We start from the raw sequence: 15,096 nt of genomic DNA, 5'->3' as shown, positions 1-15,096 counted from the left end.
GCACGGCAGTAGACTATATTCACATACAATTTAGCGAAAACCTATTTTGTACCTACGTATTTTATAATCGCTAATGTGTTTAGAACGAATTTTTATATTATACCACCCATCAAGACATGTAGCTACTTGAAGTTAGTGTTGCATGCATTATTATAGGACGTATACAAAAGAATTTTCGGTTTTAGTTAAAAATCCGTATTTTACTAAATCCTAAATGATATATTATTTTCTTAAATTCTATACTAGACTTTTCACAAAGACCGTCGCATTGCAAACATATGAAAAACACCTGTTGGTAACATGAAATTTTATGTTAAGATATTTTAAGAAAAACTTATACTACAGAAAAACAATATGGTTATAGTTTTATGAACGTTTATAAAATAAAATAAATATTTTATAAACGATAAAATATTTATTTATTATAAATATTTTATCGACAAATATCTAAATAATTATTTTGCTTTCAATATCACTTTCTTCATTATTTTCCCATAAACCAATTAATAAGAAACTGTGTCAATGTACAACATAAGATCTAAGTATCACATTAAAAACATGTCCTATGACACACAGTTTTTTTAATTGACGGAGCTAACTGACTGTTTTTTAATTAGTCAGATTAATTTCAAGTTTGTATAAAATGTTTTTAAAATTGTTTTTTGTTATTTAATAAAATAATCTAAGTCGACTAATAAATAACATTGTTACATAAAAAAAAAGTAGACATTTCTGATTTTTTTGAACGTATAATTGAATTATACTAGTCAATAATAACGACAACATGGAATCATACAGCTGTATAGGTTTTTCAATTTATAAAATGTATTTTAAAATTTAAAAAACATACTATCGTGGCTTTGTCGACGAATGAGATTTTTTGAGTACTGTAACAAATGGGTTTTCAATTTTGTTAAACAGAAATTCGTTATGTAACATAAATTCGTTTAGTTTTTTTTTGGAATTCATTCCGGATTGTAAATTATACGTGTTATATTCGAACTCGAATCATACTTTAAGCCTAGTGAGAGCTGGTTGAACTTGTTTAGAACCTGGTCGACGATTGAAATCACCAGTTCTTTTAATTCATACGACAATTCGAGTGGCGGATATTCTCCTTCTAACGCTCGTACGAACTTCGTAGCTTCGTAAGTACCATGTTCTTCTTCATCCGAAATTGGTCCGCAATAATTATTATAAAATAGACTCAAGAGATGTTGTATGGCTATTTTTATATTGTATTCGATATTGTCAATTATTTCTATGTCAAGAGATTCGCTGTCAAAATCCAAATTATCGTAATAACTTTTGAAAACATTCAAGGCTTTGAACACGTCCTGGTCGAACGCTTTCGAGGAAAGCCGATAAATACACGAAAGCGTACTTGACAAGCGCATCACTAATTGATCAATTTTATCGATCATATCTATAAAAATATCTACACATTTCAACGATTCGGAGGGATCGTCAATTTTCTTACACTGCTGGATTACGCCAACGGTGAAATCGTAACACTTTTTTAGATCATTGGCACACTGACAACTCAAAATTTGATGTGCTTGACGAGTTTTACACTCCACGTTATCGTCAGTGGCCTATTCTGCAATTCCTGCCGGATGCCAGTAAATCACACGAGACAAAACGTTTTTCCACGGTATCTTCCATCTGTCGCTTATCTGAAAACCACCGTGATACGCCAAGTCTGGCCAACCGGGCTGTGGCAAAATATAATTCATAGCGTTAACGCGGCACGACGGATCTATTTCGGCTGTTAAAGTATGCACGTAAGGCGTTAAAAACACAAAATATAACGTTGAGCTTTAATTGTTACAAGATGATTGGGTCAGCCCATAAGCTTAATAAACCACGTGTGGTAAACAAGGCCGTTAAAAATGGGTTATAATTGCAATTTTAAGCCCGTGAATCGTAATCACTGCATATATATATTTTTTCCAGATCTTTTTTCAGATTCTTTTTTTTCGTTATCCAAAAAAAAAAATTGTATTGTATACCCCAATGGCCTGTCCTTACATGTTTAATCTAAATTAATAATAAAAACACTTATAACTTTGAAATTTACTCTGTCTTAAAAGTTTCCATTATGCACAGAACCCTCAAAATTTGTGTATGGTGCTTCTTGAGATCCCTGCAGGTTAGGTTAGGTTCTGAAAAAAGAAAACAATTAAACACCAGACTTCATCTACTTCGCCCTTTCTTACGTTCCAAACTTAATCTTTAACTCAAAACACTCATCTACAAAACTCTTCTCTTTCCCCTATGGTATTACGGTACCCAAATCTGGGGCTGAGCCGCTTCATCCAACATCCAAAAAATCCAGTCATTTCAATTTATTTGCCTACGCACACTATATTTCAAATAAAACCCTTCATTGTGATCTCCAAATTAATTATGTGAACAAGATCGCCAAAACTGCCTACCAAAAACTTTATAAAAAATTCAACTATCACCCTAACCCTAACATAAACTACCTCTCTTCTAATCATATCCCAGATAATCCGCCAAGAAGATTAAAAAGGAAATGGTGCAGAGGCCTCCTATAAATAAACTAACACTCAAAAATCAAAGTAGGTAGTTCCATTGGGTGCCTCCCTACTTCATGTTATGTTATTCACTTGTTACTGTTTACTAATTTACTGTTGTGCATAATTATATAGATGTAAATATTCAATAAAATAAACAAATAAAAAAATAATACCAAACGTGCTTGTTGTACATCCAAACCACTCTAATATTCAAAATATAATTTCAAGCACATTACTATCATTGCAATGCTTTTTTATATACATTTTATAATCAGATAAAATAGTATTCTTCTTAGATACCAATACTTACAATTTACGGCTTTGTGTTTTTGACATTTTCATGTATTCGCTATGGGCACATATATGTTGTATTCACAACGTTCAAAATAGAAAAGAATAACAAATTCAATAATTGAAGGGGCCAAATACTCTATGAACGGTTTTGGGCCAGATATTATGAAAACACTAAAATATTAGCCAGAAACTGGATATGTTTACTAGCCACCTTAGATACATAAAAATGTATCCCCTAGTGTTGCGGACTCGTACGCAAGCTATATAATTTTATTTTGACTTCGAAGAAACACCTGAACAAATATTTCATACGCGGCGACTACGATTTCTAAATTAAAAAAAAAAAAATTAACTTTAGTTTTACGCCGTGGTTTACCTTACACAGGATTTTCAAGGTTTATACTTACCCAATAAGAACTTTATACGTGTCTTTTTTTTTATGCCCGACTTTTAAGAAACATCGGTGTACAATTTTCTAAAACATTTATTGTCGATACCGGTATTTTGTAAGTGTTGTGGTCATCGTGTAACAATGACAGTCGTACGTCATATTTTGTATTTGTTAACGCTTTACGTACACGCTTTAACAGCAGACGAGGTGACCACATACCAAGTTAACGTTTTGAATCATATTTTCACACATCCCGGTTGGATGAACTGGTCGAGAGGCAGTGGTATCAAGATAGTCGTGCGAAGGAGGGACGGCGTCGAACTATTGGGGACTGCGGCTGTTGTACTAACAACCGACCCAAATGGCCAAACGGTCACTAAAGAAAATGCGATTTCTAAAATTCGCCTAGTAAATCAGTTGTTTAGCTGCGAGTATGCCTACTTACTAGAAAAGTGTTACGATTACAACATTAACGCAATCATCCGGTGTAAAAGAATTGACGATCTCTCCGAATCGTTAAAATGTGTCGGCATTGTTGTGGACATGATCAGAAAAATCGATCAAATGGTGGTGCGTATGCAAGCTACGCTTTTGTGTATTTACCAACTATTCCCAGGCACGTCGTTCTGCAAAGAGGTGTCCACAGCCATGGAACATTTCAAGAGTTACTACGATAACTTGGATTTCGACAGGGAATCGCTCGTAAAAGAATACCACGTCGCAACATTGAATTCTATCTTAGAAAATTTGATAATCGCCATAAAACGCTTGGTTGAATTCTATTTTGGATTTTGCAAGCCGAATTTGTATAAAGTAGAAAACCATGGTCTTTCCGAAGCTACGAAATCTCTACGGGATTTAGACAGATACTTTCCGGCCCTCTACATAGTGGATAATATACAACTAATGGTGAATTCAACCGTCGACGACAATCTAGTCGGTTTCGACTATTCCTCTCTCGGTTTTGAGTACGATTCGGATTCAAAAACGACCCGTATCATGTATAACCCGTAAAGAAACGCAACAATAGTATAGCAACGAATTCATAGTACACAACGAAATATCTGTTCAGCATATTATGTGAAAATCCAATCGGCACAGAACTTGAAACACCTCATTTGCCAACAAAGCCACAACAGTCATTCGTTTAATATATTTTTAAAATTGTATAATGTAAAATTCCATTTTATCATTATTAATTGGCTAATATAATTAAAATAAAAACTTTTAACAAAAAAAAACATATTTATTTTTTGTTTTGTTCTTGACAATGACGCAATTTATAATATAATACGTGTCTAATTTCTTCTGCCCGGCTTTTAACAAACATCGGTGTACATTTTTTTAGAAATAATTTATAATCAATCCCCGTACTTTTTGAGTGTTGTGACCATCGTGTAACAATGAATGATGTACGTTAAATTTTGCATTTGTTAATGTTTTACATACCTGCTATAACAGCAGATGTTAAATGTTTACATTTGAAAATATATATACAGCTATAAAATGTCATGTTTCCCGTTGGGATATCATTATTAAATCGCCATAATTATTATACATTTAAAAAAACCAAAAATGGTCAATTATTTTTGATGGAATAACATGATTTACCTAGTAGTCAATTATTTATATTTTTAATAAATGAAAAAAAAATAGTACAACGAGGGCGGGGCATAGTGGGAACAGAGCTTAATATGTAGCAAGTCTATAAATCAGAAATCGTACCTGAAGGGTGTTTTATCGAGTCAATACACAACAGTTTAAATATATCATCACCTCCTCTTTAAAAATAAAAAAAACACCATCAATCAACCCCAACAGTAAGCTCCCTAATAGTAAAAATACAATTTTGAGCACATTATTTTCATTACAATGTATTTGTCGTGTTTTTACAGTGTTTTAAAGTTATTTATATTGATTTTCTTTAAAAACAAATATATTGCCTACTTATTTTATTTTAATTACAACAAAAAAAATCTAAGAGAAATATTATGTTATTTGAAAAGGTGAATGCAAAATAACTATTAAATATAAACTCTTTAGAATACCCTTTTTCTACAGCAAAATTCAGGATGAAAGACTGGTTACTTTTTTTTTTAACATCGAATTGAATGTTATACTTTATACTTAAAATAAATAGTTGTAACATAATGATTTGTTTTTTTTAAATATTAGTGTGAATATTAATAATAAATCATAGGTTGACAATATTGTCGCACACACATACAATTTAGGATTTTTTTGAAAACATATATTTATTTTTCAACTGTCACTTTGAGTATTCAAAAACAAAATATATTAAATTTGTAATAAAATAACGTGTAAAAATAACATATTAGGTACAATTATTTTAATTTTATCTGAGTAATTTTTTTTGAAATTATAGCTAGTAAAGTTGAAAATTGAAAATTCATATAGGTTTTTTTGGAGGGTTTTCCCTGATTCTAAAGGTGAAGGAGTGAACTTTTTCAACTTTTACCCCTTCCAAAGTACCGACAAGATAAAATTTATGATTTATAAAGTTGCTACTCCAAGAAAATTTTCGAGTATTATAATAGTAAGAGGGGGTACAGACTAAAAAAAACTCTCATCATACTAAAACCATTAACCTACGCATCGAAGCTAAAAATATTGCGACACTTTTTCTGCTTTTATCAATGTATCAATGAAACAATAAAAAAAAATTTAATTTAAATTGAGCTATTAGTAAGATAGTTAATGAACTAGTTAAGAATGTGTGTACAGATCAAATATTTGAATCTCAATACACATGAAAAGGCCTTTACAATAATGGTGTTTATAATAATTTAACTGGTGTCTGTATAATACAACTAAAATTAAATAACCGAAAATTCGATGAATAGCCGTAAAACTTACAGAAATTTACACTGATGTTCAACGTTTCTTATTATTTGTTGATTTCAGCTAATACTGTATTAAAACTTCCATAGACACTTGTTATCCTCTCACTCCTCAAAAAGAGTAAATTTAAACCTATTACCAATAACGTCTAAATACTGCCTCAAATCAAAATGCATCATTTAGTATGTTAACAGTGCAATTTACTAAATTTAAAAATAACCTAAATTTTACTTACCACAATTTAATAGTATATATATTTTTTAACAATTGATAATTACGCTTGTAATACTGGCTAAAGTGATTAATGGCTTAATCAATAGGCCTTAACAATAAGTACTCCAAAAACATTAAAAAAAATAATAATAATTAATGTATTTATTTTCCATTAACAGCACATCGGTTAGGCATTAATGATTAATTATACAGATGTCCATATAGTTTGTAGCGCAGGTACAGATATATAAGTATGGCATGACGCAAAATAATTGTTTAAAACTTAATTTGATTTTTAAGTAAATTTACATTTTTTATACATAATCGATAAATCTGTAAAATCATTATAATGAAGACTTTCGCAGTTGTTCTTGTCGTGATGGTAAGTATTTTGTATAATGATTTTTAATATACAGATTACAAAAATAAAAAGTGCGATTTCCCTTCTATTGTCAGTCAGTTATTTAATAATCTATTTCGCCCGTAGAACTAATAGATTCTTAAAATTTGCATAGCCCGTAAAAACAGTATTACAATTTATTGTGATTAACTACAATTAAATACGTTTTTATTAAAGCTCTAACTGACAAAATCTTTATAGTAAAACGTTAACAAAACTCCTTCTTTACCGATCAAAGTAAAAAAATTTTTAACTCAAATTTTTAACTTATAAACAGAATTTTAGCAATTGAATATTAACTCAAATTTTATTTTTTTGCAAAAAAACTTGTTATAACAAAATTGTTATAATTTATTGAAGTATAAATTTTAAAAGCATTTTTGGTGTACCTACTTAGATATATATATAATGATTAATTTCAGTTATCTAAAGATCTAAGGAATATTTTTAAACCGTTTAAACATTTTTTCCTATGTAGCAAGGCTATAGATTATAAATTGCATTCGATTATGGAATTAAAAACTGAAAATCAGCCATTAAATAAAAGTTCAATTTACTATATCTAATAAGTATAGTTAAAATGTCTCTGCATTATTTTATTGCGAAAAAAATTCAAATTGCTATAACATACTGAATTGTACATTTTAAAAGCATTAAAATAAAGATTGAAAATCTTAATCAAAGAGTACTTGTAAGGCCAAAAATGTACCCATTTCTCTCTAAAATACATATATTAATTTTATTATAGATAATAATAATACATTTTATTATTTTCATCTACTAAAAATATATCTTAAAACCATATTTTCATTTTGATTGTTACTCCATAATGTCCATATTATGGTAATTTTTATGATAGCATCTTTATGATTTTTGCATTAACCTAATACAAATATAAAATATTTGTCACACAAATATTTGTAACTATTATTTTCCTAATTTGTGTGTAACTTATTTTATACGTGAAAAGGTTTTGGGTATTTTGCTAATTTGTCCTTAACATTTTTTTTTTATCTAGACTCATACAGGTTAACCAATTTAACGTAGACACGTAAAGGATCACGGGAAAAAAGATCAATGTCAATTTTTTGAAATTTTCTAACTTACAAAATGACATTTTAGCAAGGGTTCGAGTGAGAGAAAAACATATGTTGTCGGTAAACTAAATATATTTAAGTAAAAGCAAAATAAAAACAATATTTTGCTTATAGGAAAATTGAAAAATAAAATAGTATATCATTTTCACAAAAAAATTAAAATTGATGTTTTCCCCGTGACCCTTGATTATTCTAAACATGAAATAATAATATTGTAGTTTTTTTCTTTAAATATTTGTGTGTCATTCACTTACAAACTCTATCACAAATATTAGTTAAGTTTTACATTGGATTATCACGAGAAGACAGTTTAGAAGTAAACAGTTTTCTAAACCATAATTTTGATTGTTTTGTTTTTGATCCTGTCTCGAATCTCAATTCTGTTAGTGAATTGGTTGAGGTAATTTTTTTTTAGGAAAACCTGTGATTTAATATCATTTTTAACGCTGTCTACCAACATACATCATAATTATTAATATTGCTATCGATTTCTAATATCAAAATGTTGAGGGAGTTATTTTTTTAAATTGAAAAAGTCAATTGTATAATTATATTTGTTAACTTTTGAGTTGCAAAAGTTTATACATTTCTAGAAAATACATTGTACTATAGATGTTGTATTTTTGTGTGATTATTCTGCGCTCATGTCACTAGTTTACCGCTATCTTATTGTGCATTTTTTTTTATTTTGTTCCAGGTCTGTGGACGCTACGCTTTGAGCGATTCCTCCGAAGAAGTCTACGATAACAATGGCCTTGCATGCCCACCTCATGACTTATTAAAAGGCATACATCCTAGGGCAATTGTGGCGTTCTTGCAATGTTACAACGACTTGGACGGATTGCAGCTGATCTACGAGAAATTTTGGAGTACAGCTTATGTCCAAACGATGTCCAGTGAAGAAATTGTTGGCGCAAAGGAGAATTTAGATAATTTCAACTTACTATTCGACGATTTATTTAAGGACAAGCCGTCCGCGTTGGAATACGTGAAAGAACGCTTGTTGAAATTACAAAACACAATGTATCCGGACCACCAACTCTCCCAGATGAGTTGTGACGACAAAGCTGCTTTCACGTTGGAAGAAGAGTATTTCTAAAAGAGTTCAAATCATTTTCAACCAAAATTGACCTATTTTGTCACAAACAATAATAATGATTTATCCGAGTGTCATTTATGAAAATATATTTTAAACACTTTGACTCTTTGAATTGATTGTTTTTTTTTAATACACCCGTTATAATTCCGGTTTGGATTAATGCCGGGCTTTTTTTAACTAAGATTTCAGAACGATGACATCATAATATTACTTATTGACAACATTTACACGCTTGATGAACCTAATCTATATTATATTATATAGCTATCACTTCTCAGGTCAAGGCCAATATACAATTATATTACAAGAAATAACTACTAAATAAAATATTCGATATACACAATATCTATTGGACAAACGTTTGAAAAAAAAGAAATATTATAATTAAGAAACGCCAGTACTGGTCAAAACAATTATGTTTTTTTTTTAATAGATGACTAATGAATGAGTATTGCTACTTTATAATAAATTATGGCTTTCTTTTAACAATAGTTACTTACTAATATATTATGTTGTTTTACATAATTTTTAAAAATCTAGTACAGTACAAACAAAATAGTAGTTTTTTTTTTCAGTTGTATTGTTGGCTATCTAGTGTTGCTACCTCTTTCTTTATTAGCTTATAACTGTTAATGTTTGTAATTGTACTAGGGTTTTACTTAGTTAGGTTTGTAGTGTGTACTTTTTAACAGTTCGTGTATAGGTACAAGGTAGAGGTAGTTCATAAAGAAACAGTTTGAACATTAAATAATTATTTTTTTAATCCGATTAAAGTGTTAACCTTTTTATATCTCACTGTAAAATGTGGTCAATACATTTTTTTTAGCGATAGTTGCTATTTTAAGAGTTTTATCAATAAAAGACACATGGACCATCCAAATTCATAATTATTATTGTGTTCTATACCTAAAATTTCACACAATATATAACTGTAAGAAAAAATACAAGAAAAACATAATTCTTTTTTATGATACTTTTTAACAATTACTTCTATTTTGGAGTAAATAATACAATTATATTTGAAACCATATTGCAATAAAACATACTCAAGATGAATAAAAAAAAAAAAAATAAGAATATTAAACGTTTTAAGTTTTGTATACGTATTTTATAATGTACATAGAGTGGTCGTTAAGAAATCAATTTTAAATATTATGATACTAGAGTCCCAGTATGTATTTTTAGTATCAAAAATTGCTGGTTATTTTTGATAGATAAATACTATTTAATAGTCCATTTTGATAATTTTAATAAATAAATAACTTAATTTATGTAAGCTACGTCGACACTTCACACTTCATAAGAAACTAGCAAGTTTCAAATTACTAACAATACTTAAGCTTTGAAAAATACAACGCTGAACGAAACGTATTGCAAATAAAATACTTATGAGCTCAAAAAGTAACGTTTTCTGCAATAGAGAAAAACTCAATTTCCAAAATAATTGTATTGTTTACTTCAAAATTGAGTAGAAGTGATCATATTTATCATTTTTTTTCAAATGTACAGCTAAGTTTTTTATTTTAGTCGATTATGACGTCATAATGTTATACATAAAATAAAATAAGATTATTACAAAGAATATTTGAATACAAAAATAAAGTATACAAACTTAGTGTCTTGTATAAATGTACCAAACATTTTGAAAGTTTAACTACAAAAGATTTTTCATTACCATTTCAAGTTATGATGGAAAATTTAGTTGAACTTAATTACTCTGAGCCATAAAAAAATATAATTTTTTTTTACTTATGGTACACTAAGACATTATTTTTGATGAGGTATTATAAAAAATATAAAATGTATACATATTAAAAAAAAAATTATATTATTAATTTTAATTGTGTTGTAGTTAAAACACCACAACCGCAAGAAAGTCGAAAGGAAGTAATGATCATGTTTCTTAATAGATTTTAATAAAATATACTTTACAATATGCTTAAATGATCCCATTGCACGTGTCTAAGGTAAAAGTGTGCCTCAGCTAGCCAATCAAATTCGTGTGCTTTAAAACTCACACATAATTATCTCAAACTATTATTTCCTAAGGGTAAAATTAAAAATAATTAATCAAAAGACTAGAAAATGAGTCTGATGGAAAAATACTCTAACTATAATTATTCATTTTAATTTCTAATACTTTTTACTTAAAATATTAAAGTTTTAAATTTAAAAAACGATGTTATACTTTACGATTTTCCATAATAGTAATACATTTGTTTTTATTGCAACATTAAATTATTTTGTATTATATTGTGTAATAATGTAAAATATTATATCATATAAATAAAAATTTTGTAATTAGGTTTTGGCCATTTAAACGATGCTCTAATAAATTTTCTTACAGTAATTTTAGCAATTTATTTATCCTAATTTTATCTTACATTTTATTTAAACTAATTAGTTTTAACAGTTATCATATTTGTCGTTTTGTGATTAATTCGATATAATTTCTATGCGGTGTTAAATAAAAAAAAAATAAAACTAGACACTAAATTGGCTTTACACAATTCGAACCCTCTTTATCTCTCTCTACAAATAGGGCATTTATTTTCAACAAAGTATGAACAATGCCTTAATTAAACCTGCGTCATTTAATACCTATGTCAACAGTGTAGCAATTTACTTATTTGTTTAAATGTATTTATTTTGTCAGTAATACATATGATTTATACTATTATAGTATGGATTTTAGTGAATAATATCTTATACAATAGGTGGATGATAAATTTTAATTAATGTGTTTATTTTTCATTGAATACTGATAGGTTAAGCCTAAACAATTAATTACACAGATTTTCGTACAGTTTGCATTGTAGGATATATATAAATATAGGTTAACTGTTTAGATTTTCATCTGAAAACAATTAAATCTACATTGGTTTATATACTATGCAAATTGACAATTCTGTAAAATCGCTAAAAATGAAGACTTTCGTAGTCGTTCTCGTTGTGATGGTAAGTATTATATTTTATTTTGTTCTTTAATGTATAGATTACAAAAAAAAATATGTGCCAGTATATTAAAAAATTAAATGTTATTTTATAATTAAGAGAACTTTTCAAATCCTAATTAAAAAAAAAATAAAGGTTTCATATAATTTTATTGATAAAGCAATGAGGAGTCTTTGAGGGTAATCGTTATTCTTATTGGACCGTTATAGCTTCATCACTATTATCGATCTGCTAATAGCTGTCCTATTTTGCTTATAAAAAGTCATAGAGTCTTACAAGTTTGATGACACTTGAAAAAAATATAAAATATATATAGCTCAGTTTTTTTTTTTTTAATCAATAAATATTATTCTAAGTTCTAACTAACACAATTTATACCCTATCAGTTGAAAAATGTTGAAACATTTAATAGGCATATAAGTCCAATACAACTAAAACGTGTTAAAAAGATTTGTGCAGCCAAAAAACTACAAAATTACTATAAACTACTGAAATGTACATTTTAATAACAATGTCAGTATAGTGCCTTGATATTTAGTATGTATATGAACGATTTTATAATTACCAAAAATGCATATATACCATGTAGCTTCGAATACTTTAATAATTGATAACTGACTTGACCTCACTTTGTCGAAATCTTTTAATCATCTGAGACGATTTATGTAAGTAGCAAGTCTATGGATTAGAAATCGAAATCAAAGATGCTCAAATTATCCTTTAAAGTTATTGAGAAAAACAATTTACATATCTTCATTCTAAAATTACGGATTCCTATAACTTGTTGAATAATAGTTGAATCATTTTCAGAATTGTATACTCTTTACATATAGTACTACCGGTATACAGCGAGAAATCAAAAAAAAAATTTAATTAACCCTTGCTCTCATAAGACGAAGAAACTTTTTCTTTGTTTCGCTTAATTAGATGTAATATTATGACTTAAGATCTAAAAATTAAACTCAATGTGATCCACTTTTGCCATAAAACATAACTTTTTTTTATACTATAAAACTGTCCAATATTATTTTATTAACTAATTATACATGCAAACAAAATATCATGTGTATTTAATATATATAATATATATGTTAATCATTTTTTTATTTTTTTTGGCAAAAAAAATCACATGTATCGGTATCAAACTAATATACAGTGGTGATAATCAGAGCCAAAAATCCCCATAAATAGTGTTTAAGTATTAAAAACACATCAAAATAAATGAGTACAAAATTTAAATTTAGTGAGAAGGTACAATTGTATATTGTATGTGCATACATATTGCACATACAATGTACATAGAGTGGTTATTGGTGGTTGTCATAAAAGTATGTTTGTCGGTTTTAAATTAAAATATGACATAATGGCGTAAGATGCCTATATAATAACAATAGATTCTACATTTTAGCTTCGACGCGGAGCTGAGAAGTTATCGCTTTTGCAATTTTGTGTTTTTTTTTTATGTGTGTCTCTGGACCCACGAAATCTTCTAAATTGCCGAACCGATTTCTTTGTGTAACAGCTCTGTAAATCAGAAACCGTACCGAAAAAAGGAACTTATTTTTCGACTTAAAATTACGGCGCTCTTCAATTGTTTTTAGTCAAACAGTCGAATTTGTATTGGCAATTCTTTAGACCTTCGCAAAACCTTTCCCCTAGAAAGGGTGGAAACTTTTTATTATTATTTCGCTTTTTCCAGCAAACTTTTAGGACTTGAGGTCTAAAAATTAGACAAAAGATAAATCTAGCGTGGTGCTGTAACATGTTATACAGATTTCTCGGCAATCTGTAGTCAAACTTTTTATCATTAATATTCAATATTGTAAGCTACATAAATAAAAAATAACACTGAATAATTTGCCCCGCCAATTTATTGTGATTTTCTTGTTTCAGGTTTTTGGACGCTGCGTTCTAAGCGATTCCGACGAAAGCGCCTACACTGATGACAATACATGCCCAGCTAGTGTACAACTAAACAAGATACATCCGATTTCAATGATAGGGTACCTATCATGTATGGACGAACTACCCGACTTGTTGGTACTCTATGTGAAATATTGGAATTTAGCTTACAAACAATCGCTTCCCAGTGCTGACTTTAAAACCGCGCAGAAGTATCAAAGGCAATTCAACGTGCTCTTCGACTACTATTTCAACGGCAATCAGCCTAATCTCGATATCGTCAAAAAAGGATTGATGAATATGCAAAACAAGTTGTTTCCGGACCAACAAGCCGACCAACTCAATTGTGGGGACGACCCTGTTTTCACTATTAGTGAAGAAGGATGGGGTTTATGGTAAAAACTACTCACTATCACCAACTACCGTAAAATAATTAAAAATATATTTTCTAATAACAATGATTTATCTGCATGTCATTTTTAAAAAATATATGCTCAACACTTTATGCTGTACTGATTTTTTTTTTTTTTTTTTAACTCCTGTTATTTGTTTAAATCTGGTTTGGATTTGTCCTAGAGCTATTCATTTTTAATTTAGAAAATCACAACAACAATATTATTTTACTCCAATTTGTTAACGACTTTTTACACCAAATGCACATTAACAAAACAAAAAAAAAATGCCAACTTCTTAAATATTTTAAATAAAGTACCTTTTAGGTACGATTTCACAAATAGACTTGCTAGAAGTAGCGGTTTAGATCCAGCCAACGTCGATTCGTCAGCGGTTTAGCAAATATCGTGTCCGGACAAAACAAATAAAAACACATAAATCATAATTGTACACAAACAATACCTTCTCAGTTAGCCACATCTAAAATAAAAGAAAAAAAATCAATATATTTTTTTATAATACATTTTAGTGGCTTTATACCTAATATTGGCTAGAGTTATTCATTTGTTTAGAGTAATATTTATAATTTTGTTCAAAAATGAGTTAAGTAAATTTTTTTTTTTTAATTTTGTAAATAACTTATTCGATTCTAGTTTATGATAATTTTATATTTAAAAAAAAATCAGTTTTTAAAAATATCTTTTATTCAATACACATAAATATATATATTTGAAACATTTAAGTTTTTAAATAAGTTCACAATGCCCGAAGTAACTATTAAGATACTTATAAAAGACTATAATTTACTAAATTTAAAGTTTGTATACCTATAATTGATTTAACATACATATTTTTTTACTTTTAAAAGTTTTTTCACAATTTTGATTGTCAAATTGTTTTTTTTCCATTACGTTGAAAGTATTAGGTTTTAATAAAAAAAAATTCTA

At 28.4% G+C, this 15,096-nt stretch overlaps 2 protein-coding genes across 2 annotated transcripts; both read left to right on the top strand.

Moving 5' to 3' along the window:
• The first annotated feature begins 6,549 nt into the window (after positions 1 to 6,549).
• LOC126836742 (uncharacterized) lies at positions 6,550 to 9,011 on the top strand. The gene is made up of 2 exons (XM_050570365.1): positions 6,550 to 6,685; positions 8,498 to 9,011. The coding sequence occupies exons 1-2, from the start codon at positions 6,653 to 6,655 to the stop codon at positions 8,897 to 8,899; spliced, it is 435 nt and encodes a 144-aa protein (XP_050426322.1). The 5' UTR covers positions 6,550 to 6,652; the 3' UTR covers positions 8,900 to 9,011.
• A 2,719-nt stretch (positions 9,012 to 11,730) lies between these two features.
• Positions 11,731 to 14,268, top strand: LOC126836668 (uncharacterized). The gene is made up of 2 exons (XM_050570266.1): positions 11,731 to 11,857; positions 13,748 to 14,268. The coding sequence occupies exons 1-2, from the start codon at positions 11,792 to 11,794 to the stop codon at positions 14,153 to 14,155; spliced, it is 474 nt and encodes a 157-aa protein (XP_050426223.1). The 5' UTR covers positions 11,731 to 11,791; the 3' UTR covers positions 14,156 to 14,268.
• Positions 14,269 to 15,096: the final 828 nt, after the last annotated feature.

Source organism: Adelges cooleyi, unplaced genomic scaffold (genome assembly GCF_023614345.1).
Source record: "Adelges cooleyi isolate 19-005CV unplaced genomic scaffold, UGA_ACOO_1.1 ACOO_flye_CR_arks_rails_tigmint_CR_PRNA_247, whole genome shotgun sequence".
Lineage (NCBI taxonomy): Eukaryota > Metazoa > Arthropoda > Insecta > Hemiptera > Adelgidae > Adelges > Adelges cooleyi.
The sequence above is the reverse complement of the archived record's forward strand: the minus strand, read 5'-3'. Positions and strand labels throughout refer to the sequence as shown.

Bases quoted from the DNA above. Each gene is read 5' to 3' on its own strand.
- LOC126836742 (XM_050570365.1), top strand. From the start codon at position 6,653: ATGAAGACTTTCGCAGTTGTTCTTGTCGTGATG. The intron at 6,686-8,497 runs GTAAGTATTTTG...ATTTTGTTCCAG, and splicing joins CAGTTGTTCTTGTCGTGATG to GTCTGTGGACGCTACGCTTT.
- LOC126836668 (XM_050570266.1), top strand. From the start codon at position 11,792: ATGCAAATTGACAATTCTGTAAAATCGCTAAAAATGAAGACTTTCGTA. The intron at 11,858-13,747 runs GTAAGTATTATA...TTCTTGTTTCAG, and splicing joins TAGTCGTTCTCGTTGTGATG to GTTTTTGGACGCTGCGTTCT.